Source organism: Pinus tabuliformis, chromosome Q (genome assembly GCF_031772625.1).
Source record: "Pinus tabuliformis cultivar Carrire ecotype Pingquan chromosome Q, CPIR1, whole genome shotgun sequence".
In the NCBI taxonomy this organism is placed as follows: Eukaryota; Viridiplantae; Streptophyta; class Pinopsida; order Pinales; family Pinaceae; genus Pinus; species Pinus tabuliformis.
The window spans coordinates 194,022,922-194,047,762 of record NC_142296.1 but is presented as its reverse complement, the minus strand read 5'-3'; the positions used below and the strand labels follow the sequence as shown (position 1 = coordinate 194,047,762).

Sequence of the window (24,841 nt, the reverse complement as noted above, 5' to 3'; positions counted from 1 at the left end):
AAAACAATGCAAAACTGGAATTAAATAACAAGCAATCAGAGAACGAAATAATAGTCTACGCTAAAAATACAAGGCCAGGGTAATACTTAGAGAAAAACCTTCCCAACTTGGACAACGCTTCTAGAGAGATTAACTCATCTCGTAATAACTAATGCACAAAGTTATCCACAACGGTAGTAGAAATCAATTTTTCATTTAAAAATCAAGTTTTAGTTTTACAATAATGCAATAAAAAAATTTCTATCCCCATGATGATGGGCATCCTTATGTCTATTGCTGATTCCCCAAATATTTGGGAATCATGTCCATCTGATTCCCTAATATTAGGAGAATCAACAATAGACATAAGCTCAGCTGAGGGCATGATGGTGGCCTCCTCTTACAATAATTACATTTATTGACGTGCACATGATGATGGCCTCAAACATCATTAGATTTCTTGAGTGCATTGATCCCATATTCTCATGGATGAGATATATAAATTATGCCCTATTCCATTGGATCAGATATACAAACAAAGAAATAGTTACAACTAACTGAGGATCCTCACACCAATTTGGATTGATCTAGTAGGAGAACAATGTATTCTTCGCAAATGACCTACGTACAAGTTAGAAACCAACTTTATATTTCGATCCAAAAAATGTTTATTGATAGAAACTATCTCAAACCTATCCTCTTCTTCATCTAGTCCACTTTATATGTCCTCCTCTACCATGACATACAAATCTTCTCTTGTTGGATGTCTAATCCCTCTGGTGCATGGTGGATATGATGATAGGCATGTCAAAAAGTTGTTGATCTTTGGTTCTAATGATTTATCTTCATTAAATGTGGTCCATGACTCTTAAATCTCCTTAGTAGATTGGCAAGGATGATTAGAGAAGCATTTTGAATCTTCTTGTGGAGGTGGTTCATGATTATTTTGTTCCCCTATTGCCTCTTGGAGTATAGGCGTATTCTTGATTTCTGCCAAGATGTGCTCTTCCTGAGATGTAGAGAGTTTTATAGCTATTGCTAGAATTTATGAAAATTCTTGGAGTAACATTCTCCAAACTACCAATCAATTTTGATTTGTTCTTATTAGTTGTTTATCCATGTTTAGCACATGGATTAATATTTCACGGGGGAGGGGGGTTCTTATAGAACCCAAATAAAAACCTCTTTAGGAAATAAATGAAATATAGTGAAAGAAAAACTCGTCATGTACATAGACGCCTTCACACTACTAGACCTATTATCACCAATTATCTATTCATCATGAGCTAGCTTATTCCTTTCCATGAATCAAGCTAAAAATAAAACATACTTACCTAAAACTCTACTAAACCATATGGTGAAGTTTTGGAGAAACCCAATAATGTGGATGCAACATGCTAGGGCCCTTTTCAAATATTTTAAAATGGGGACTTCTTTTCTTTTTATTGTTTCTCCTCTCTTAAGTCAAAGGTGTTACTAAATCAAGAAAAGAACTAATGTTCTAATAACTTTTTAGGACCTCCTTGATAATGATGCAAAAAATGTTGGGGAAATATATGTTTTATATTACCAACATTAAATTGTCAAACCAGGATTCATAAAATTAGAGATGAAAGCACATGAAATGCATGATTAGAGCTTATTCTAACCTATGCTAATAACTAATGCTAGCAAAACACACTTTGGAATCAAATGATACAGTACCAGGTGGGGAATTAAAACAACTTAACCTTATAAGGGCTCAAGGTTACAATCTTTCATGTATGTATGTTCATGCAACTCCTTGTGTATAGCTTACTAAGGTTTCATTGTCTTTCAATGAATTCTTCCTATAGGAAATGATAAACTAATCAAATGGCTGAAATTAACACTAATGAAATCACCATTGGGTTGTAGAACATCTAGTGCTATAAAGGTTCTGAGTCGCAATCTTTCACATTAAGATGTTCATGCAACTTTGTGGGAGCAACTTATCAACGTCTTCAATCTTTGGTGATTATTTCCTATAGTGGATCCACACACACATTGCAAGAAAAATATATTTCAAAGATTTGTCCAAAAAAAATACACCCAAAAATAAAAAAATAAAAATGAATATTAGTATTGAATTAATTTTATCCTTATGAATAAAATCCCTTTACACAATACTTCATCAAACACTACATTTACACCAATATAACACTATCACTTAACCATATGACAACTTGAAACAAACGATAAAATAATATACAACACATAAACAATGCATATATTAACAAAATAATATAACAATTGAATAAGAAATATACTTAACGATAAAATAATATACAACACATAAACAATGCATATATTAACAAAATAATATAACAATTGAATAAGAAATATACGTAACGAAAAAATAATAAACAAATATATATCGAACAATATATATAAGAAATACATATATTAATAAAATTTGATCATACACATAGTATACAAATTTGTACCAAACAATATCTATACATATAACAACAATGTAACCATTAACATGAAAATGCAAAATCTTTATTGAGTAATAATTAATATACTAATAAAAACTCATATCCACATTAAGCATAGCACAAAACCTAAAAAAAAAAAGTAAGTGCATCAATATTACGACACGAATAGAGATATGAATCGTTGTAGTGTTATAGGAATATTAATGGGTAAAATAAAGGAAATGGAGACCAAAGTAGAGGAACGCATGAATGCTAAGATGTACAAATATCGTGGCTAGAGAAAATTAAATGAATAGTTCAAAGCGCCAGGAAAGGAAACAACAGAGATTGCAGGTGCTCTTCAACTAGAGGATTGACGTCAATAATTTATAATGAAACTAGGAAATTAAAATAATGCAAAACTGGAATTAAATAACAAGCAATCAGAGAACTAAAGGATAGTCTACACTAAAAGTAACAGGCCAGGGAATTGCCTGGATTGAGGGGCCAACACAGCTCGTAATAATGAACGCAAAGAGTTATACATAGAAATGTAGTGGCAATCAATTCTTCATTTAAAAATAAAGCTTCGAGTCTACAATAATACAACAACAGAATTTGTATATGCTTGATGATGCTCTCGTCTTACGATAATTGCATTTATAAACGGAAACATCGTGCCTCAAACTTCAACGTATTTTTTGAGTGCATCGATCCTACAAACAATGAAATAGCTACAACGAATAGAGGACCCTCCCATTAATTTGGATCAATCTCTTAAACGGATATTGTATTCTTTGCAAATGCCCTACGCACAGTAGCAAAACCAAGTATAGATTTTGATCCAAAAATGTTTACCTCTTTAGCACCCATCCTCTTTAGAACCCATGTGGAAGTTCTAGTGCTGGATTCATGGAGGTATGTCAACAACGAATGTCAGATGCCAAAAAGATATAGATAATACTCAATGAATTCTTTAATTTATAAACCATGTTATTTATACTCACGTGAATGCCAACTATACTCAGAATTTAATATATATCCATCATAGATAAACCATAATATATTTACCTTAAAAGACATAGAAAAGCTATGATTAACCACGTAGGATGTATAATTGTGAATGAGTCAGAGTAGATAATGGAGGTTTATGGTGTATTTTCGGAAAAACGCAGGAAAAAGGAAGTGATGATGAATGTATACAACCAATGTCAGATGCCAAAAATATATAGTTAATACTCAATGAATTCCTTTATTTATAAACCATGTTATTTATACTCACGTGAATGCCAACTATACTCTGAATTTAATATATATCCATCATAGATAAAACCATAATATATTTATCTTTTAAATCACTAAAGACATAGAAAAGTTATGCATTAACGACGTAGGATGTATAATTGTGAATGAGTCAGAGTCGATAATGGAGGTTTATCGTGTATTTTCGGAAAAACGCAGGAAAAAGGAAGTGATGATGAATGCATTTATGTAGCGGAAAATATGGTAAAAGTTTATCCCAACACCTATCATGCAGGGAAATGGAGAGGAGACGAGGGATTGGCGAGTAAGAAGTATTTGGAACCATTTATAGAAAACTAGCCATGGCAGGGAATGAGAAATCTTAGCAAATCTTGCTTGATGAATGAAAACCAGCCATGGCAGGGAGTGAAAAATCTTAGCCAGTCTTGCTTGATATCACTATTTCATGGAGCATCTAAGGCTAGAGACTATGATTGTTCTAGTTTGTCTCAACGTCTCCAGCATTCTATCACCTCTACGCGTAATTCCTCATAGCGAGACGTTCTCTCTGAGGTTCATTTTTTTTTTGCGCTTTTTCCCTATTATTATATCTCATTTTTGCATCATCTCCAGTCAAGTTTTTATTCTTTCGCAGGCTCCTTCAGCTTTTGGTTTTCTTTCCCTCCTTTAGGGCCAAGATATGTAAGAGGATGAAAGGGCCTAGATATGTAAGAGGCTTCACTTGCTTGCATCTCCATAAATTCCCCCTAAACCTCTGTCATCTCTCTCTTGATTCTTGGTGTTTTTTTGGTTCCCTTTGGCCAAAGCTATCCTTGGATGTTCTTCTCCCCTATTCTAGCTTCCCCTTCTTTATTTATCCCTAATAGTTCTCTATCATATCCTACCCATTCCTCACCTCTATTTTATGTGTTTATTTCATGACTTCAGTATGGTCAACTATCATCTTGTTCTACCCTCTCATCATGGAAGAAGGGGAGGACTTTTTTTTTTCCTAAGAAAAAAGCAAAACTTTTTATTAAGCATATAAAAAGTTTACATTCTGTTTGAGACTTTGAGCAGACCTGATGGCGCACATGGTTGCTGTTTTGTTCTTCTTAAAAGTAAGATAAGCAAAAATCTCGGTCCTTTTTTGAGGATGATATGATATGTCATGATACTGCTGAAAATAAAACTGTCTAGACTTCCTCCCTTCAGGAGGCTTAAGTACAAGTTATACTATGCATACTCCGGGGTCTCTTTCAGAGAAAGAAAACAACCCCTTACAAGATTGTATATAAGACTGTGACACAAGACGAAAACTGTACAAAAAGATTTTGGTTTTTCTGTTTGTAGTGCTCATGATAAATATAACAGTAAATATAGAGAAAACTGTAAAATGGAAAACATTGTGCCCATAGAACTGCTGACAAAAAGAAAAGACGAGCCTCGTTCATTGTGGAGGAGCAAAAGGGGGCAGTTGGGACGTGGATGACTGCCCCTGACTGATTTCTACTATTGACCAGCTGCCCATATCTTGTTGTAAACCAGCCTTAGAAAGCTGGTCGGCTTCCTCGTTTTTGTCCCTGTAGATGTGGCAAATGGTAAAACTGTTAAAAGATGACTTTAAAAACATAATTTCTTCTACAAGAGTCTTCAGAATCTGGTTTTGACATGATGCATTCCCATTAACCCATTTTATGACATTCAGAGAGTCTCCGAAGATTTGAATTGTGAAGATATTTCTTTGAAGTAACCAGCATAGGAGAAGGCGCAAGGCAGACAGTTCAGCATAATTGTTTGTACCAGGTCCTAGCCCTACAGATGCTTTTAAAGAGTGATCAGGATTTAAGTGAATGCACAGGCCTGCTCCAGCCTTGTTATTCTGGGATGCCCCGTCAAAATAGGCCCAAGGAATGCCCTCCAAGATAGTAACAGGCTTTTGATTCTTTTGAGGATTTTTAGCTTCAGGGATCGGGATGGCAGAGTATATGGCAGCACAATTGATAGCTATGGTGGATGTGGGAGTGTCCTTGTCTTGAAACAAGCTTTTGTTTCTTGCTAACCATACACCCCAAAAGAAAATAAGAGGCAGATTTCTCATGTTTCCCTCTGGATAGTTTTGCCACCATTTCCTCCAAGCTTCTTCCAAAGGATCAAGTCCCCACTGTACCTTTACCTTAAGCAAGCAGGTTACCTCCTCCCAAATTTTTTGAGAGACTACACAGGCTGTAAAGAGATGGCTAATTGATTCCTCTTCAGACTTGCATAAGGGGCACCTCCCAGGCCCAACTAAGTATCTGGCTTGTAAAATGTCCCAGGTTGGAACCTTTCTTTTTAGTATGCACCATAGGAAAATCCTGGCCTTAGCTGGGCATTTTAATTTCCATATGTTTTTCGCCCACCAATCTGGTATTCCCCAACCTTTCTTTTTCATTAAGAAGGTATATCCATCTTTTGGGGAATATTCACCTGTTTTTCCTTGCGCCCAAATCAAACGATCAGGTTCGTCTTTAAGCCTGACATTTGAACGATGCAGTTCTTGGATGTAAGAAACCCATTCGTTCTTCCATCTGATATTTATTCCTAAGTCTTCATCATTCTTCCAAGCCTGACCCCATATGGTAGAGTGGCCTACTTTCTCCACCTGATTTAGAGTTGTAATTCCTTTACTATCAAGATGTCTGAGAAATCCAGGTGACAAGGCAAAAGCTTCATTACAACCTACCCAGGGGTCCCTGCCAATTCTAATATGTCTTCCATCTCCCACTTTCCATTCCAAACCTTGTTCAATCATAGAGAAAGCCTCCACCGTGGCCTTCCAGATGACTGAGATATTATTCATTTTCTTATCTTGGCTCCGAATCCAATCTTCCAAAGGAACTGGATCAATGTACTTCCTTTTAACCACCCTTGTCCAAAGATTCTCCATCGAGATTAATCTCCAGCCTGATTTAGCTGCCAGGGAAAGACTGAACTCAGGGAGCCTTTTTATTCCCCATCCTCCCCAATCTTTTGGTCTGGCCACCTTATCCCATGCCACCCAGGGTAAGATGGAGGATTCTTTTGATCCTGCCCATAGAAATCTGCTGCAGATTCTTCTGATTTTCTCCATCACTCCTTTGGGGACCCATGTTAAAGCTGCCCAGTATACTGGAATGGCTAACAATACAGATTTGATGAGGGTCAATCTGCCAGCTCTGGAGAGCCACTTGAAACTCCAATGTGAAATTCTGGCTTCTAGCTTTGCTATGAGCCAGTTCCAATCCTCTTTCTTATAAGCTGCCGGCTTTAGCCAGAACCCCAGGTATTTGAAAGGGGAGTCCAGTGGCTGATGGTGGAAGGGAAAAAGATTAGCCATCATGGATCTTTCTCTTCTGTCAAAATCTGCCACACAAACTTGAGATTTCCTAGAGTTTATCTGCATTCCAGTAGCTTTCAGAAATAGATCGAAAATGCATTTTAACTCCTTAAGTTCATTATAAGATCCATTAGTGAAAATCAATATATCATCGACAAAAAGCAGGTGAGTGATAAAGAGATTAATTGCTACCTCAATACCTTTTACCTTCTCCTCTCTTCTAGCTTTGTGAATCAATCTGCTTAGCCCTTCTGCCACTAGAAGAAACAGGAGAGGGGATAAAGGACAGCCTTGCCTGAGGCCTCTTTGGCTATTGAAAAAAGGGGAGGCTGCTCCATTGATCAGAACTGCAAAACTGACATTTGTGATGCAGCCCATTATCCAGCTGATAAAAGAATAGTTGAAGCCCAAATGAGTAAGCAGCATCCGGAGATAGAGCCAGTTTATTCGGTCATATGCTTTGGAGAGATCTATTTTGAGTACCGCTCCCTTCTTTTTCTTTTGTCTGACACTGTGAATTACCTCCTGGGCTACTCCAATGGCTTCATGAATTTGTCTTCCATCCAAAAAACCAAATTGTTCCATTGAGATGTTTCTTGACAGGATAGGAACAATTCTGATAGCTATTACCTTAGCAATGATTTTATAAATACAATTACACAAGGAGATCGGTCTGAAGTCTTCAAAGCTCTCCGGATCATCCTTCTTTGGTATGAGAGCAATAAAAGTTGAATTAAAAGGCCTGTAGACTTCTCCTTTCTGTCTTGATTCTTCTACTACATCAGTAATTTCAGAGCCTATTTGGTCAAAGAAGGAGAGAAAGAGTTCAATAGTCCAGCCATCAGGTCCTGGACTTTTGTCTTTGGCCATATGTTTCATAGCAGCTTCAACCTCCTCCTTGGAAACAGGGATTGATAGCTCTTCTGCTTCTTCCTCCTCAACGAATCTTGGGAAACATTGAGCTGTTCTAATGACTTCTGCTATGGTGGCCTCTCCCGGATCTGAGAAAATTTTCTGGAAGTGTCTCTGTCCTAAACCAGAGAGGTCTGAAAAAGAACTGACCTCCCTTCCTTCTTCATCTTTAAGGCTCCAAATGGTATTTACATATTTTCTTCCTTTTGCATAGTTATGAAAAAAACTAGTATTTTCATCCCCTGATTTTAGCCATATTGCCCTACTCTTAAGCCTCCATTCTTCTTCCTTGTCCAAGAGGATTTGGTTTTGAAGCTTCTCCAGATGAAGGATTCTGTCCTTTGAAGCCTGCGAAATATATCCATCTTCCTCAGTGCTCTCCAAGTGCTTCAACTCCTCCCTGATTCTAAACAGCTCTTCATTCTGTTTCAATTTCCTGTCCTTTGCCCATGATATTGTCGCTTTCTTCAATCTTTTGAGATTCTCCATGAACAGGAAACTTTTGTCCTCTCTTGCATTTCTGTCTGGATGGATCCACGTTTCCTTAAAGAGATTATTGAAAGATGGATCTTGAAGCCATGAGGAATTGAATTTAAAGGGAGCAGGAGGCTTAGGGGGAGGGAAAGAGAGATCCAAAAAAATAGGGAAGTGATCTGAGTTGCCTATCTCCTCAACCCACTGCCTGAGTATAGGAGCTTTAGAGATTAGGTCCTCAGATTTAAGAAAACAATCTAATCTTTTGGCGATCCGATCCTCCCCTGCTCTTCTGTTCCTCCAGGTTGGTTTGAGTTTGATCGAGGAAGGATCTATGAGGTTGTTTTCCAAGAGAAGATTGAGGAAGAAATCCGACAGAGGGTCTTCCCTAGCTGATGGACCCCATGCCTCTGCTCTGCCTATAGAGAAGTTTAGATCACCCCCCACAATCGACAAAGAAGACTTCATCAAGGATTTTGTCATCAAATCATCCCAGAAAATCTCCCTTCCTTGACAAGGGCCATAAATGTTTACAATTGAAATGGGGTGGGAGAAATCAGGAGAAATAACCTCCATGCCCATAACTTGCTTCATCCCCCATTGATTAATGACCTTAATTCCTCCTTCTTTAAACCCAATTGCTAGACCCCCCGAGTGGCCTGATGAATCTATTGCGGAGAAGGTCCATCCTGGCAAGAGATCCTTTAGCATTGTTTCTACCTCAGTAGCTTTCCCCAACATTTCTTGCAGAAAAAGAATGTCAACTTTTGAATTAAGGATCCAGTCTCTTAGGGCCAATTTTTTAGGTTTACTGGCCAAACCTCTACAGTTCCAGGATGACATAATCATTTGATAACAGAATCAGGGGTCTGCACTACTCTAAGAACCCCGGGGATAGAGTATTGTTTTCCATCAGCTACGTCCAACTTGGCTTTAAGTTTTGCCTTAGAAAGGTCTGATTTTCTACCTCTCTTGTTTTTGGCATAACCATGAGAGGTCGACTATCCTAAGCCTCCCATTACATCCGACAGCCCAGACTTTCCTCCCATAGATCTAAGGTTATAGGGGCACGGGGTGTGAGGAACTGGGGGAGCAAGAGGGGGCCACATATCTTCACAATTCAAATCAAGAGACGGCATGGCAGCCAAAATAGAGTCTACATCAGGAAAGGCCTTTGCAGGTTCCATGTTCTCGTTTATGCCTATGTTATGTGAGGGAATGTTTGAAGGCAAAACATGCATAGAAACTGAATCATGCTCAGGAATTTTAAGAGAAGAAAGAGGGGGACCTGAGCACATACCCTTTTCAGGATCACCGAGTGGATTTTGTTCTGCAGATGCGGCCTTTGCGTTCTCCTCCTCTACTTCTGCCGTATGCGATTCAGGGATCTGTGCCGCCTCTTGGATATGGGGGTATTCAGACACTGGCTCTTTTAGAGTCTCCTCAATCTCCATTTCTTATGTTGCCTGATTCGCCATGTCTTCTTTCTCCTGAGGAGCTTGAGAGTGACTGAAAATTGGTTCTCTAAAAACTGAGGTCCTCCGAAAATGTCTCCTTCTCCTAAATAGCGGACAATCCTTTGCAAGGTGCCCATACTCATGACAGCGGTGGCACCTAAACGGCAAGTGCTCGTAATCCAAAATCTGTTCGAACACATAATCTTTGTATTGTAAATTGATTTTTTGGGCCAGACCTCTGCTCGGATTGAGGCTTACCAGAATGCGGGCCATCGCTCTGTTCTTCGTCTCCAGAAATGACATATCTGCTTCCAAGAAGGATCCCAGTCTGTTCCCGATGGCTTTGAACACAGCTTCTGTCCATAGAAACGAGGGGAGACCCGGGGCTCTCACCCATACCGGAAACACATCAGTTTTCTCTTTGATAGCATCAAAAAGGGGGCTCCATTTTTTCAACAGAACCGGAATGTTCCCTATATTCCAGTTTCGTTCAAGCACCCACTCTGCCGCCTCCTTATCCTCGAACCGGAACTTGAACCACCCTTTCGCTAAGCATTGCGCCTCGAACCGAAGAGGTCTGTCAGAGACGAAACGATGTTCACCCCAGGCTTGAAGAAAATCCGACGAAAATTTTTTACCTCTTGCCCTTCCGACTAGGGTGCATTCTGCAACTGCTAGGGTTTCTTCTATAGAGACCTCCATACCTAAGACTAAGTTCCCTTCAATCTCCTGAGATCCAATTGGCCTTTGGGGTTTTCTTTTCGCCCCTTTTTTCCTTAACTCTTCCGCAGAGGCCCTAGTTTCCCCGCGACCATCGGTCCATTCTGGTTCCTCCTGTGTCGTATCCGCAGGGAAATCTACCTCCGGCTGTGTCTGAACCTGAGCAGAGAAAACAGGATCGGGGGTCCCTGAAAAAAGATGACCTGCCGTCGCACCATCGAGACCTCCCCGCTCTCCCACTAAGCTGTCAGATTGGCCTACAAAACCTCCTGCAGAGCTTTCTTTTGGAAAAGGGGATTCTCTTTGCAGAGAAACCCTAGAGAGCGGAGGAAACCCTCCAGAACCCCTTGTTATGCCGAAGCCTGAAGAGAGCCCCAAATTTGCAATGTCTTCAAAACCCTTTGATGGAAAATTCCGGCTTGTTACTGATTTTCCCTTTGTATCAGAAGAAAGAGCACCTACTATCGACCCATCCGCCACATTCTCCCTAACCACCTGCTTGTAGGAAGCTGGGTTTCGAGATCTAGAGGCTTCTCTGCCGGAATCCTTACTTTGGTGCAGAAAGGATGGTTTTACCTCCTGTGAAAAAGACTCCAACCTCGACAACTCGAAAGCTCCAAAATACTGCTCCACATTTTGAACTGTGGGTTCCTTCCCCCACATTGAGAGAATATCTTCCAATTCCGGGTCCAGATCCACCAATTCGTTGGGATTAACCATGGTTAGGGGAGCCGTTCCGAGAAAAGCGACAACAAACAGTCAAAGTGACAGGCGCCCTTACCCTAATCTCTTGAAAACGGAATAAACGGAAGTTCTGCAGCTTCTGTGATGGTATTTTCTCCTAACTAATCGCTTAAGCCAAAAAACGCCAACCTCCAGCTGCCAGTCATCCGGGAAATGCTTTCCTGCGCCTTCATCTGTTCACGGAAACTGACTGCAAACTTCCTACCCGTGACCTGAACGCGGTTCCGCCCGAAACCCTCGCCTCCAAACCCTAGCCATCATATGAGTTTCCAACTTAATATGGGTTGGACTACAATTTACACATGAAATATTGTTTCATCATTTCAAAAAATTATCATTGTGTTGCCAAAATATTGCAAGTGAATTCACCAACTCTGAAGGCTTGACCATCAGTCTCTATGAGTGTGTCTTATGCAAGGTATTGGCTCTAAGGGTATCACTAGATCGAAGAAGGGGAGGACTTTGCCCTGGTTCCTCTCCCAATTTATATCCCCCATCTTTTCGAAGCTCCCCAACACAATATTTTTCCAGGGAAACCATGGAAAGATACAGGGATATAATCCTTGAAGCTTTAAAAAAATCAAAATATGAGATAGAGGAGAAAGTGAAACAAGCTTGAAAGTTCATCCTAAAAACACATATGGACGAGGATACTAGAAATTGGATACCAAATATAAGAAATTCCACCAAAATTAGAGCTTCTGCTTATATGCAAACCATCAACTTATATTACAACACAAAAATGGTAAGAATCCTCACAATGCTGACACTCAACATAAAATCCACCAAAATTAGAACTTATTCTTATATGCAAAGAATCAACCTATACTAAGCACAAAAAATCTAATGAGAAGAGTCCCCTCTAATAAGGTTGACACTCAATAGGAAATGATTTTGACACTCGATAGGAAAAAATCATTTGTATCATTAAGCTTACGGAAAAAATTAAACCAAAAAAATCACATGCACATATCCCTCAACATCCAGCATTGGAAGTAAACCTCAATAACCAGATCAAGTGAACAAATCATCAAAATGGTAGAGTGCACATGCTCATGTCCACCCTATAATTTCTTGCCGTGCAACAATATCTTTTATTTTAGGTAGTATTTTCTTTGTAGATATTTTATTTTTTTGTCTTGACATTCCAACAAATCATGAACAATGGGAAAAATCTTTTTTTTTGGTGTGTTTGTGTTACTGGCTTAGTTTTCCTAGTGCTAGATAGCTAGATACAATCTAGTGCTAGATAGGTAGATACAATCTTTATTGTAAATTTATTTGGTTAGTAACCATATAGATTTTCTGATCTTACCAAAAAAAAATATTTAATTAGTAAATGAAAATAAATAAATAATTATTATATGAATTATGTCATCTAAATTATTATATAAATGGTGAATTTGTCAATTTACCAGACAATATTGAGATTAACTACATAAATGATGAATAATAACATAATAAGATTTTAAATACCACATTCCAAAAAATGACATATTATGATTAATCATAACGACTTTCTTCCTCTCAACTCCATATTATTATATTATTTTTATCCTCAACAATTAAATTGTAAAATATGCAAATTTGATATATAAAGTTTACCACATGAATGGATTCAATTGTTAATTGTTAAGCATATGTTTTTCCTCTTAAAAGGTCACAAGCTCAAGTTTAAAGTTGGATAGAGTATGTACTAGCTAGGTAGAGGCACATCTTTGCCCCAAAAGAAAGGAGTCTCATGCACTTCTTTTTGCCATAAACATAAAAAAAATTATATACCAATTTGAAGTTGGACTTCACTTGTAAACTTAAAAATAAATGAGTATTATTTATTTTTTCTAATTACAATCAACATTGAAATTACTATTATATTAATATCTTTGATCTCACAAACTAAATATTAATAATAAAATTACATCATGTTAATATGATAAAATCTATCTTCAATTTCACATTTAAAAAGATTAAATAACTATTAATGTTTCATTATTGCTTTGAGCTCAGTATGGGGGAGATGTTGTAGTGTCTATAAATGAGTGTAAGTATCTAAGCATCTAAATGTGGCTCAATATGGGGGAGATGTTGTAATATGGGGGAAATGTTGTAGTGGTTGTAAATGAGCTTAAACATTTAAGTTGATATAAGAGAGATGTTATAGTGTGTATAAAATAACGCATGAGATCAAATAATAATAATAATAAAATTTAATGCTCACTTAATTAAAAAGTAACTAGTAGTGATCCATCTTAACTCGAGATCTACCAAGTACCAAGAGGGATCTGATCTATCTAGATGAAAACCCCATTTTGAGTGCAAAACTCAAGAAAAAGTTTGCACTTTGAGAAATTTTATTCCTCTAGGCAATTAGTATATATGAAGTTCCTTTGAGTGCATGGTATATTCGTAGTCAAGATGGATATATGCTAGTTATTAATAATATTATTTATATTTATATAAATTTCACATTTCTATCTATAGAGATATTTTTATTTTTAATTTCATTAAAACATTAATGATATATATAGTAAAATGATTTATAATTTCTCCCTCATATTGAGCCAACATTTAGATGTTTACACTCATTAAGAACACTACAACATCTCCTTCATATTGGGTTGTAGAGATTCTATCGAGGCAATAAAAAATAAAAATAATAAATCAATTGAATTCAATTTTATAAGGAAAAATCATAATATACCTATCACATTAAAATAAATTTAAACAATATAAATGAAATTATGCATGAGAGGTTGAACTTAGTCCATGCCACATAGGTTAGAAATTATGCTCTAGTAAAAATTGCATTAAAAGTTATAAACTACATTGGCGAATAGGAAAATTAAATCTGATAATAAATTGTGATTTGAAGAGGATAAATTAATTCCTTACTCATGCACAATTACTTGCATACAATTTGGTGAATAGTAACCACTAGTAACTCTACACATTTCCAATTTTAATCCTACATATGTGCTTAGAAAAACATCAATAATGGTGAGAAGTAACTCTTATATATTTATTTACATCTTATTCCTATTCATTTTTAATGCAAAGATTTCTTAAATTATAATGCGTGGTAAATGTTTATTTAACTAATTATGAGCTATTTTCAAGGATTTTATTTTTGGAATATTTTCCTTACAAGTTTAAGAATGAATAATCACTACATAAATATCATGATTGAATATTGCAACCATATCCATAAATTCCGGTATAAAATATATGAGAGAATTATCCACATGGCATTCTATTGGGCAAATGTTGCAATAAGAGGTGCAAGTTATCATTCAATGAAAAATAATTTTTTTAATACTAATGATTTATTTTTAATGTTAATAATAATGATTCATATTTCATAATACACATATATCACATTAAAAACTAATTTAAATGAATTATAAAACATCTAATTATATGTATCATTAAAATTTTAATAAAATTAAAAATATAATATATATATATATATATATATATATATATATATATATAAATGTGAAATTTATATAAATATAAATAATATTATTAAATATTGAATTTTTGCATTGTAATACTTAATAGATTTTAAATTAATATAAATCTATACTTTAATTAAAAAATGTAAATTACACTAGATAATGGTTAAATGTCATTTTAAATACAAAAATTAAAAAAAAAGATACATCTCTAAAAACTCAATTCTTTTAAATACTTGGTATATCCCAAACTAAAATAAATCTATAACGATTTAAATAAGAATTTTATGCATATACCTACTTTGAAATTTATACATATACCAACTTCAATAGAACAAGCCTACGGAAGTAAATAAGCAAGTGTAAGCTAAGGGTTCGATAAATCTATATTTTTATTGACCTCTGCATAAAGTCGGTGGCAATGGCTTAAAGGGCACGGTCTTATAACTTAAATAAATATATATAGTTTCCTTTAATCAGTAGAATCACTTTGCCCATTAACACTGTATTTTGCTCTTGGTATTCTGTTGTCGACCTTTAAATTTCTCAAGAAATTTTTAAGAACTTTACGTCATAGATGTAATGTGCTTCAACTAATAGTTACACGGATTCCTGCATGATTTATGGGTAAAGGTTGTTAACTTTTGCTGCATCAAAAAGGCACAAAAGATATTCTTAAAATGGAACAGCTACATCCAAACAGAGGGATATGTATATGCAGGACGTGACCTGTGAGAGAAAAGCCTCACACACATGACAATAAGAAGGCTCAGCAGCCATTGTTTCTGAATTTGAACCAGTCAGTACTGTGAACAGATTGTTTAAAAGGCAGCTGATTAGCCGTATTATTCTCACACACATGACAATAAGAAGGCTCAGCAGCCATTGTTTCTGAATTTGAACCAGTCAGTACTGTGAACAGATTGTTTAAAAGGCAGCTGATTAGCCGTATTATTCTCACGTAACTGAGGCTCCCGAGGAGAAGAAAGATTATGGATAGAAATTGCATCCATTCACCAACCATATAAAACACATGCACAATTACTGTTATTATTATTAAAAAACAAAAAATTATTACTATTTTCATTATTATAAATTTACATGTTTAAGTTGCACCATATTACATCTTCTTAAATTTTAAGAAATATTTATTTTTATCAATAAATTATTTTGTATGCACAATTATTATTATTATATAAAAAATAAATTAAATTATTACTATTTTTATTATTATGAATTTAGATGTTTAAGTTGCACCATATTACATGTCCTTAAATTTTGGGAAATATCTATTTTTATCAATAAATTATTTTTTATATAATTTTCAAAGTGGTAAAGAAAAGTTTATAAATACATGAATGCAATAATTAAAAAGAGGAAATCCCTAGAAATGGGGTGGTGAGGGAGAGAAGAGAGGGTGGGCTGCCACTACCACTTTTAGCTAATGAGTTGAGGACATGGAAATGTGCCTCCAACGAATGTAAATGTAGGAGTGTGCGACTTTTATGTTCCTCACATATCTTATGGTGAAGAGATGACGAAGTTAAGGTGGTGGGTTAGTGATCTAGGTGGATATTGGCGGCCACCCACCTATTCCACCTAGACCTCTAGTCAGTTTCATCTCTTTCCTTGTTTATTTTAGCATTTACTATTTTTAGCAATTTTTTGGGTCTTGAACTTTTGGAGCAGTTTTGACCCCTTAAACGACTTTTTTTTGAAGTACGTTGTAGGTCCATGACCATAGTGAAGGGCCTACGACAAATCCTATAGTACTTGGAGAGACATTTCGAAAAAGATATCATACATGCTAAACACAAATAATATGACCAAGTTATGACCGTGGGAAGTTCGTTGCCCAACTAACCCCAACGGGGCCCACAAATGCTTGTGTTACATCTCCTAGGGCTAGGGTTTTCACTCTTTAGGGTTTTCTCTTGTTGTTCAATAATAAATAGGCCCTTGAGCCTCATTGTAACATAATTCAGAGGCATGTAGCTGCCACATCTTTTCTTAGAGATAAGATACCATCGTCCAAGCTATTTTATTTCCATTCTGTTTGTAAGCATATTTCAGTATTCTAGCATTAATGAAATAAAGTGTTATTTTTGCTTCATTTATGTATTTATGCTTGTTTATGTAATTTGTTGTGTTCTAGTTCAAGTTTGGATCAGTGGTGTCAGAGTGGTCTGCTCTGTCTCTGTTTTTCTTTGCATGTCCCCAACGAGGTCAGGGTATAAGGAGTTAGGGCTTGATCTAGTTGAACCTTTGCAAGACCAGTCTCGTGAACCACGAGGGCCTCCCATGGTGGAAGAAAAGAAAGACGAGGGGGGCAGAAGATCCTATCAAAATATTGCTCGAGGAATCCCTCGAGCATCAAAGGAATGCGATGATAGACAACTTTGCCCAAATCATTCTAGGGCTACCCATAGGTGACACATCTTCACCTAGCAACCACTCTCGAGGTGCCACTCCTTTTAAGGTACAAGATAACTTTGATATTCCCATATTTGAGGGCCAAATAGATGCAAACACCATAGATAAATGATTCAATATATTGGGAGGATATTTTTTATTTCATGACTTTTCCAATTGGGAAAAAAATACTTTTTCACTTCTCAAAGCCACCCCACACATCAAGGACTATTGGAAACCTACTGTGAACAAAAGGATGAGATTGAATCCTCACTGTCTTTAGCCACACCCACTTGGGATTCTTTCTGAGAAGCCATCAAGTAGCAATATTACTATGTCAGGAGCTATGAAGATAAATACATAAAGGTGTAACATGCTATGACAGGGAAGGGACCAAGATGTGCCTAAGTTCACAATTTTTTTCCATACCCTCTGCACAAAATTGGGTATCAATCTGAGCAGCATTCGGTACTCAAGTGCGATGACTGCCTACACAAGTACATCTATGACGAGATGGAGTTCTTGGAAATCTCATCGCTCAACATGGCATACTGATACGCTGTCAAGATTGAGCAGAAGTTTAAATAGAAGAAACAATACTTTGGATCAGTGAATCCGAAGTAAGAAAAACGCACCCACAAACCACAAAACAAAGGCCAAAGCCAAGGTGTGGTGACCCAGGACAACTTGCCAAAGCCGGAAGTAAAGAACAACACCACGAAGACAAAGGACATGGGAAAATGGTGCGAGTTCCCTAAGAGATCCACTCACAACAAAAGTGAATTTTGGGCCAAGCAATCACTAGTGGCCGAGTTGAAGGCCTCTAATTCAGACGCAAGTTATAACTTTGAGTCAAAACATGAAAAGGGGAATGACAAAGGGAAGCAGATCATTAACGTGAAGCCCAATGCCACTATGGCAACCTCCAAGATCCAGAAGAGTGAGCTTGAAGATCCAAAGGAGGGGGAACGCCTCTTCCACTCATAGATGTGGGTGAAGGTTTCTCCGTTTCAATTCATTTTCAACAATGGGAGTCAAAAGAACCTCATTTCAGTGGAGGTCGTGAAGTGGATGGGCCTATCGAAGACATCACATCTATAGCAGTACACCATCACGTGGCTTCTCCAAGGATGCCTTCCCTAGCATCAACTAGGAGTGTCACCTTTCCCACAACATCAAGCCCTTCATGGATAAGGTATTGTGTGATGTTGCTCCTATTGAAGTTTGTGATGTCTTGTTAGGAAAACCATACTTTTGGAAGTGACCTGTTGTATTGTTGGACACAGATTGTCATTGATATCAATATGGCAATATTCGAGGAGCAAACAGAACCAAGAGGAGCCAAGAGGAGCAAAAGGAGTCAAGAGGAGCAGACGAAGCCAAGAGGAGTAGAACTTATATATCTATATCTATATATATCTATATATATATATATATATATATATGTATATATATATGTATATATATATGTATATATATATGTATATATATATATATATATATATATATATATATATATATATATATATATATATATACATATGTGCATGCATTTAAACAGCATTCGAGGACCATATATGCCAAAGTATAGGAGCAAACAGAGCTAACAGAGGACGCAGACAGCCATCGGAGCAACAAAGGAACAAGCAGAGCTATAAGGAAGCAAATAGAGCTATCAGAGGAGCAATGGGTGCATTTATATTATCGGGAGCTATCGGGCCACAAAAGAATTATATGCATGCAGATACAGGCGGAGGAGCATATATCATACATATGTGTTTTTAACACTATCGGAGGCACAAACTTATATATATATATATATATATATATATACATACATACATACATTTATGCTATCGGGCCCGTAAAACCCATGAATGCATGTTTTTACACTATCGGCAGACAAAAAGCCCATATACATAGGCTTAACACTATCGGGAAGTGGAAAAGGTAGCAAGACTAAGTATAGGCAAATACACTATCAGATCCAGAAAACGGACTTGAAAATATATGCACGGGAGTTTTGGGATCCTATCGGGTCTGGCACCTCATATTGCATTGGCACGTTGGGATTATATTTCGCAAGTGGTTAAGGCCTTGCCACACTAAAACCTTTGATTGCGATAAAGTATGTGGACACGCCGCGATAGTGTAATATGATTTAATTCATTATAACGTCCGTCGCTATATTGCAAGCTGTAAAACCTTGCCAAATGAAAGTGTCTATTGCGATAAGGCTCCGGACTCGATGGACATATTAACTATGGTTTAATACCATATCGCATCTGCCCATCGCAATGCTACATAGAGGGTTGTCCGACTACAAGCGTTGATTGCGATAAAGCATGTGGACCCGATTAAACATTATAACATGGCTTAATATAATATTGCATCGAGTGGACGATCGGTCGTCAGCCATCATTGATGCCATGGTCTTGATCTATAAAGGACCTTTAGAAGTCTAAAGCACTGATTGCAATATGGACCAGACCCGATGTAGGAATAGGTGAAATTATAATATTTCCTCAAGTCCGCCTTTTAGTCTGTTTGACTGTTTTTCTCATATTCTCTGTGTAATGGAATTTTTGGCTTGTATGGGGTGTTTTAAGCCGAAAGGCTTACGATGGTTGTTTCTATGGTCTAGAAGGCTGAACATCAATTGAAAGGGGTGAATCATGGCAATTATGACTATGACCAGGACAAAACATCTCTGTTTAACAGAAAGAACTCTTTGTGTGCCCGCAATCATTGCCTAAACGAGCACTATTATGGAAAACCAGGAAGATGTGTTCTTCGTGGATCGTTTGGACCTGTATAATGAATTTACGTGTCCCCAGAAAGTCAGTAAACTTGCACAGCACAGAGGAAGCCACAGTGACTGAGGAGGAAGCCTAAGAGGCGGTGTAAGAGGAAACAAATGGACAGAGGCATGGGAATGAATAAAACAGTAAAAACAAAGAACTGTGGTGGCTGTTGTTGTGGTGAAAAACTAGAGTGTGAGGTAGTGGAAGTAGTAGAGGCAGTAGAGGCAGGAGAAGTAGCAGAGGCAGCAGAGGCAGCAGAGTAACAGTGAAGGAGAACCTTAATTGAATAAAGATTAGTAGCATACCACTTTATACCAAGGTTGGGTTGGAGCCCAAGAGGTTGGAGCCTTAGAATTGAACAGGACTGAAGTCCTTAGGGGTAGGTGCCCCTAAGTGCAGAACCACTACAAAATAGAGTTGGTGCTCTCGAGGTTGGAGCCTCACTGAAGTCCGAGTTGGAGCTTGGCAACTAATCACAATCATATATATTCTTATATTGTATTTATTTCATTGCACTGTGTTGTGTTTAATAAAAGCATTAATTCCAGCTGTTGATTTCTATGTTCTACATATATATATCTATATATATATATATATATATATATATATATATATATGTATATATATCTATATATATAGATATATATATACATGCATATATATGCATCTATATATATATATATATATATATATATATATATATATATATATATATTATATATATATATATATATATATATATATATATATATATATATATATATATATATATATATATATAATATATATATATATATATATATATATATATATATTATATATATATATGCTTTTGGAAATAACTAGAACAATTAAAAAGAAATACTAATTCACCCCCCCCCCCTCTCAGTATTTCCAACAATTGGTACGAGATCAGGCTTCTTCATACTAGCCTAACAGCTTGAAGAGGGATCCGTAGCCATGATGAGAAATCGCGAAGCATCAGGAGGACCTCCTCTGTTCAATGGCACTAACTTTGGTTGCTGGAAAAAAATAATGACCTACTACTTAATGTCGCTTAGACCCTAAGTCTGATACCAAATGAATACCACTCTTCCAAGCCTGATGAGAGGAAAGTATACGTCACAAATGCAAAGGCCTTGAACTCCATCACTAGTGGAATCACTGATTCCGAGTTTACAAAAGTCATGCATTGTACCTCTGCCAAAGAAATGTGGGAGAAGTTAGTTGGCTTATACGATGGAGACTCAAAAGTCAAGAAGGCAAAGCTTCAAACTCACAGAAGACAATTTGAAAGTCTGAGGATGGAAGATGAAGAAGATATTGCAGCATACCTCCTCCGAGTAGCTGAAGTGGTAAACTCCCTGAAAGGATTGGACAAAAAAATTGAAGAAAGTACCATTGTTCAAAAGGTATTAAGATCTCTTCCAGACATATTTGACTCCAAAATAAGCACTATAGAAGAAGAAAAGGATCTAGATACCCTCAAAATGGATGAACTCCATGGAATTCTCACTGCCTATGAAATGAGGAAAGGTGGCCCAAGCTCCAAAGATGCAGCATTCAAGGCCTCAAAGTCAAAGAAGGGGAAAGAAAGGAATGACTATAGTGATGAGTCAGATGTGGAATCCGAATTGGCTCAATTTGTATGAAAGATGAAGAAAGGATCTAAGCTTAAAGGCAAGTACCCCCTTATCTGTTTTAAATGTGGAAAAATAGGTCATTATGTAGCAAAATGTCCTCATAAACATGACAGTGATGTTGAAGGAAATTATAAAAGAATGGCATACAGAAAGAAAGGGTTCAATAAGAAGAACTTCTTCTCTAAGCAATATGAGTCTGATGAGGATGAGATTATGGTCATCAAAAAGAAATCAGATGAGGAAAGTGACCATGATGAAAGCCAAGAAACATTATTCATGGCACTCGCAGATGATGATGACTCAGGGTTGGAAGGAAATGTAGATGAACTATTAATAAGCACCATTGAAGAAAATGAGAAACTACAAAACAAAATCATCTCTCTCAAAGTGGAAAACGAGGAAACAAGAAGGAGAGAAGATCTCTTGGAAGAAAAGCTTAAAGAGAAAGAAGAGGCTTGTGAAGAATGTGAGGCCGAAATAGTGTCTCTAAGAAAGGAGTTGGAGCAAATTAAAAAGGGTTGTAAAAGCTCTCAAATAATTGAGACTCTCTGAAAAGTCAAAAACCTCAACATGACAAGTTTGGAATAGGTTTCAAAGGAGAATCCTCAAGCACTAAGAATGGTGCAAAAATCTATGCCGATACACTTTCCTCCAATCCAAAAGAAGAAAAAGTATTTTATCAAAAGTCCATCCTAGATCCAAAGAATGAAGACAGAATCATTCAAAAGAAGAATGTGGAGTCGAATCATGGACACTATAGAAAATACAAACTTGTACTCCACCAAGGGCCTGTCACAAATCCAAAGAATGAGGGAGGAGTAATTCCCAGGAAAGAAATCGACTCAAACCATGGCTGCTTCAACAGGTATAAAACCATCCTTCTTGGACACTGTTTTCACTCTAAAAAGTTCGGTCATCAAGGCGGACATTGCATGGCTTGCAGAAGTGAAACGCCAAAGCTAAAGCACTGAATAATCAATTCATATGCCCCCAAAAGGCAGGGACAAATCAAAACCTTCAATTCATATGATCCCTTGACCAAATTTCATCTGATTTGCTCTTTCTGCTATAATAATGGACACTATGAACAATAATGTCCACTCAAAGGAAGAAAGATGAGTAGTGAGAACTCCAACATGGATAAATGCGGCCTGGCTCTATATGCTCAAAATAATGGAAACCATTGGTTTGTGGATAGTGGGTGCTCCAGCCACATGAAAGGAGACAAAAGGAAGTTTGTCTCACTGAGCAAAAAGGAAGGGAATGTGTCCTTTGGAAGTGGATCTGGTAAAATCGTAGGAAAAGGAACTGTTACACTGATCAATGGAGAAGGAAAATCTCAAGACGCTCTACTAGTTGACGGACTCAAACACAACCTCTTGAGTGTCAACCAAATATGTGATCAAGGACATAAGGTTGTCTTCAACACCAAAGACTATGAAATAAGGTACTCTGCCTCAAGGGAACTTGTGGCAAAAGAGGTGAGAACACCAGACAACATTTCAATTCTGAACAAGATTCAAGAAAATAAATGCTACCTAAGTCAGACAGATGAAATTTGGTTGTGTCACAAGTGACTTGGACATACAAGCTTCGAAAATCTGATAAATATCAACAAGATCAAAGTTGTACGAGACATCCCAAGGTTGTTCAAACCAAATCAAGGAGTATGTAGTCCATGTCAACATGGAAAGCAAACCTCAACTAACCACAAGACAAAGGAGCTCTCTACATTGAAGCCCTTGGGAGATCATTCATGCTGATGTTTGTCGGCCAACTAGAAATCAGGCACTCCAAGGAGAAAGGTACCTTGTGTTATTTGTTGATGACTATACTAGAATGATGTGGATATATTTTATAAAGTATAAATATGAAACTTTTGAGTGTTTTAAGAATCTAAAAGCCCTTGTAGAAAATGAAAAAGATTCAAAAATTAAGTGCCTCAGAATAGACAGTGGGGGATAATTCACATCAAATGGGTTTAGAGAGTTCTATAATATTCATGAAATTAAAAGGGAATTCTCTGCTACTAGAACACCTCAAAAAAGTGGGGTAGTTGAAAGAAGAAACTGAATAGTGCAAGAAATGGCAAGAACAATGTTATTAGCGGCAGACTTGAAGCCTAAATTATGGGGAGAAGCAGTTGGGACATATGTCTATACTTTGAATCGAACACAATTGAGACCAAACTATGAAGAAACACCTTATGAGTTATGGAAAGGAAGACGAGCTTCAGTAAAGTACTTCAAGATCTTTGGAAGAAAGTGCTTCATAAAAATCAATGATGGCTCACCAGGAAAGTTTGATTCTCAGGTTGATGAAGGGATATTTATTGGATACTCGACACGGAGCAAGTCTTACAACTGCTACAATTTTCGACTGAAGAAAATGGTGGAAAGCATTGATGTAAAGGTTGATGAAGGACTTACAGAAAAATAAATTGAAGAATATGAATATGATCTTTTCATTGAAGAAGAATGACCTAAAGAAGAAGAACCCGAAGAAGAAGAGGAGAAAGAACCACCTCATACCCCTTCAAAGAGGAATTTTATCCAGAAATATCATCCAGAAGAGTAGATTATTGGCAATAGAGATGAAGGGATGCAAACCCAAATAAGGGTGACAATTACACCAAAGAGAAATGTTATTGCTCTTCTATCTATGACAGAACCAAAAACATTTGCAGAAGCAAGTAAGGATCCTCAGTGGGTAAAAGCCATGTCAAGCCAGGTAGTAACTCCATTAGGCAGAAAAACTGATTCTTATTATTCCATCAGGTATGTTATTGTTATATAAAAAAGGGTGTGACTGTTCAGTTCATCTCCTGATGACTGTTCACATTCCTAATTTAATTATTTACATAAATTCACCCAATTGTGAGGATTAGGTGTCAACATTCCCCCCCTTAATCTGAAGGGATGTTGGTGAGTCCAAGCATCGTTCTGAATCTTTCAAGCTTTTCTCTTCCAAGCGCTTTGGTGAAGATGTCTGCAATTTGCTCATTTGTGGAACACTGATGGAGATGGATTGTTTTGGCCTGAACATGATGTCGGATCAGAGGATATTTAGTATTGATGTGCTTTGTTCAATCATTGAACTTTGGGTTCTTGGCCAACTTTATTGGAGAGGTGTTTTCAATCATGAGTGGAGTTGATTGTACTTGTTTTACCTACAAATCTTCAATAATTTTCCTGAGCCACACA

General features: G+C 36.9%; 1 protein-coding gene across 1 annotated transcript; it reads right to left on the bottom strand.

Annotated features, from left to right (window-relative positions):
- Positions 1-5,109: 5,109 nt before the first annotated feature.
- Positions 5,110-9,246, bottom strand: LOC149218873 (uncharacterized). Its single transcript, XM_089386646.1, has 5 exons — positions 8,196-9,246; positions 7,671-8,018; positions 7,225-7,559; positions 6,959-7,077; positions 5,110-6,856 (listed from the first exon to the last, which is right to left on the bottom strand). Exons 1-5 carry the CDS (start codon positions 9,244-9,246, stop codon positions 5,110-5,112), a joined length of 3,600 nt encoding a protein of 1,199 aa, XP_089242772.1.
- Between the last annotated feature and the right edge of the window lie 15,595 nt (positions 9,247-24,841).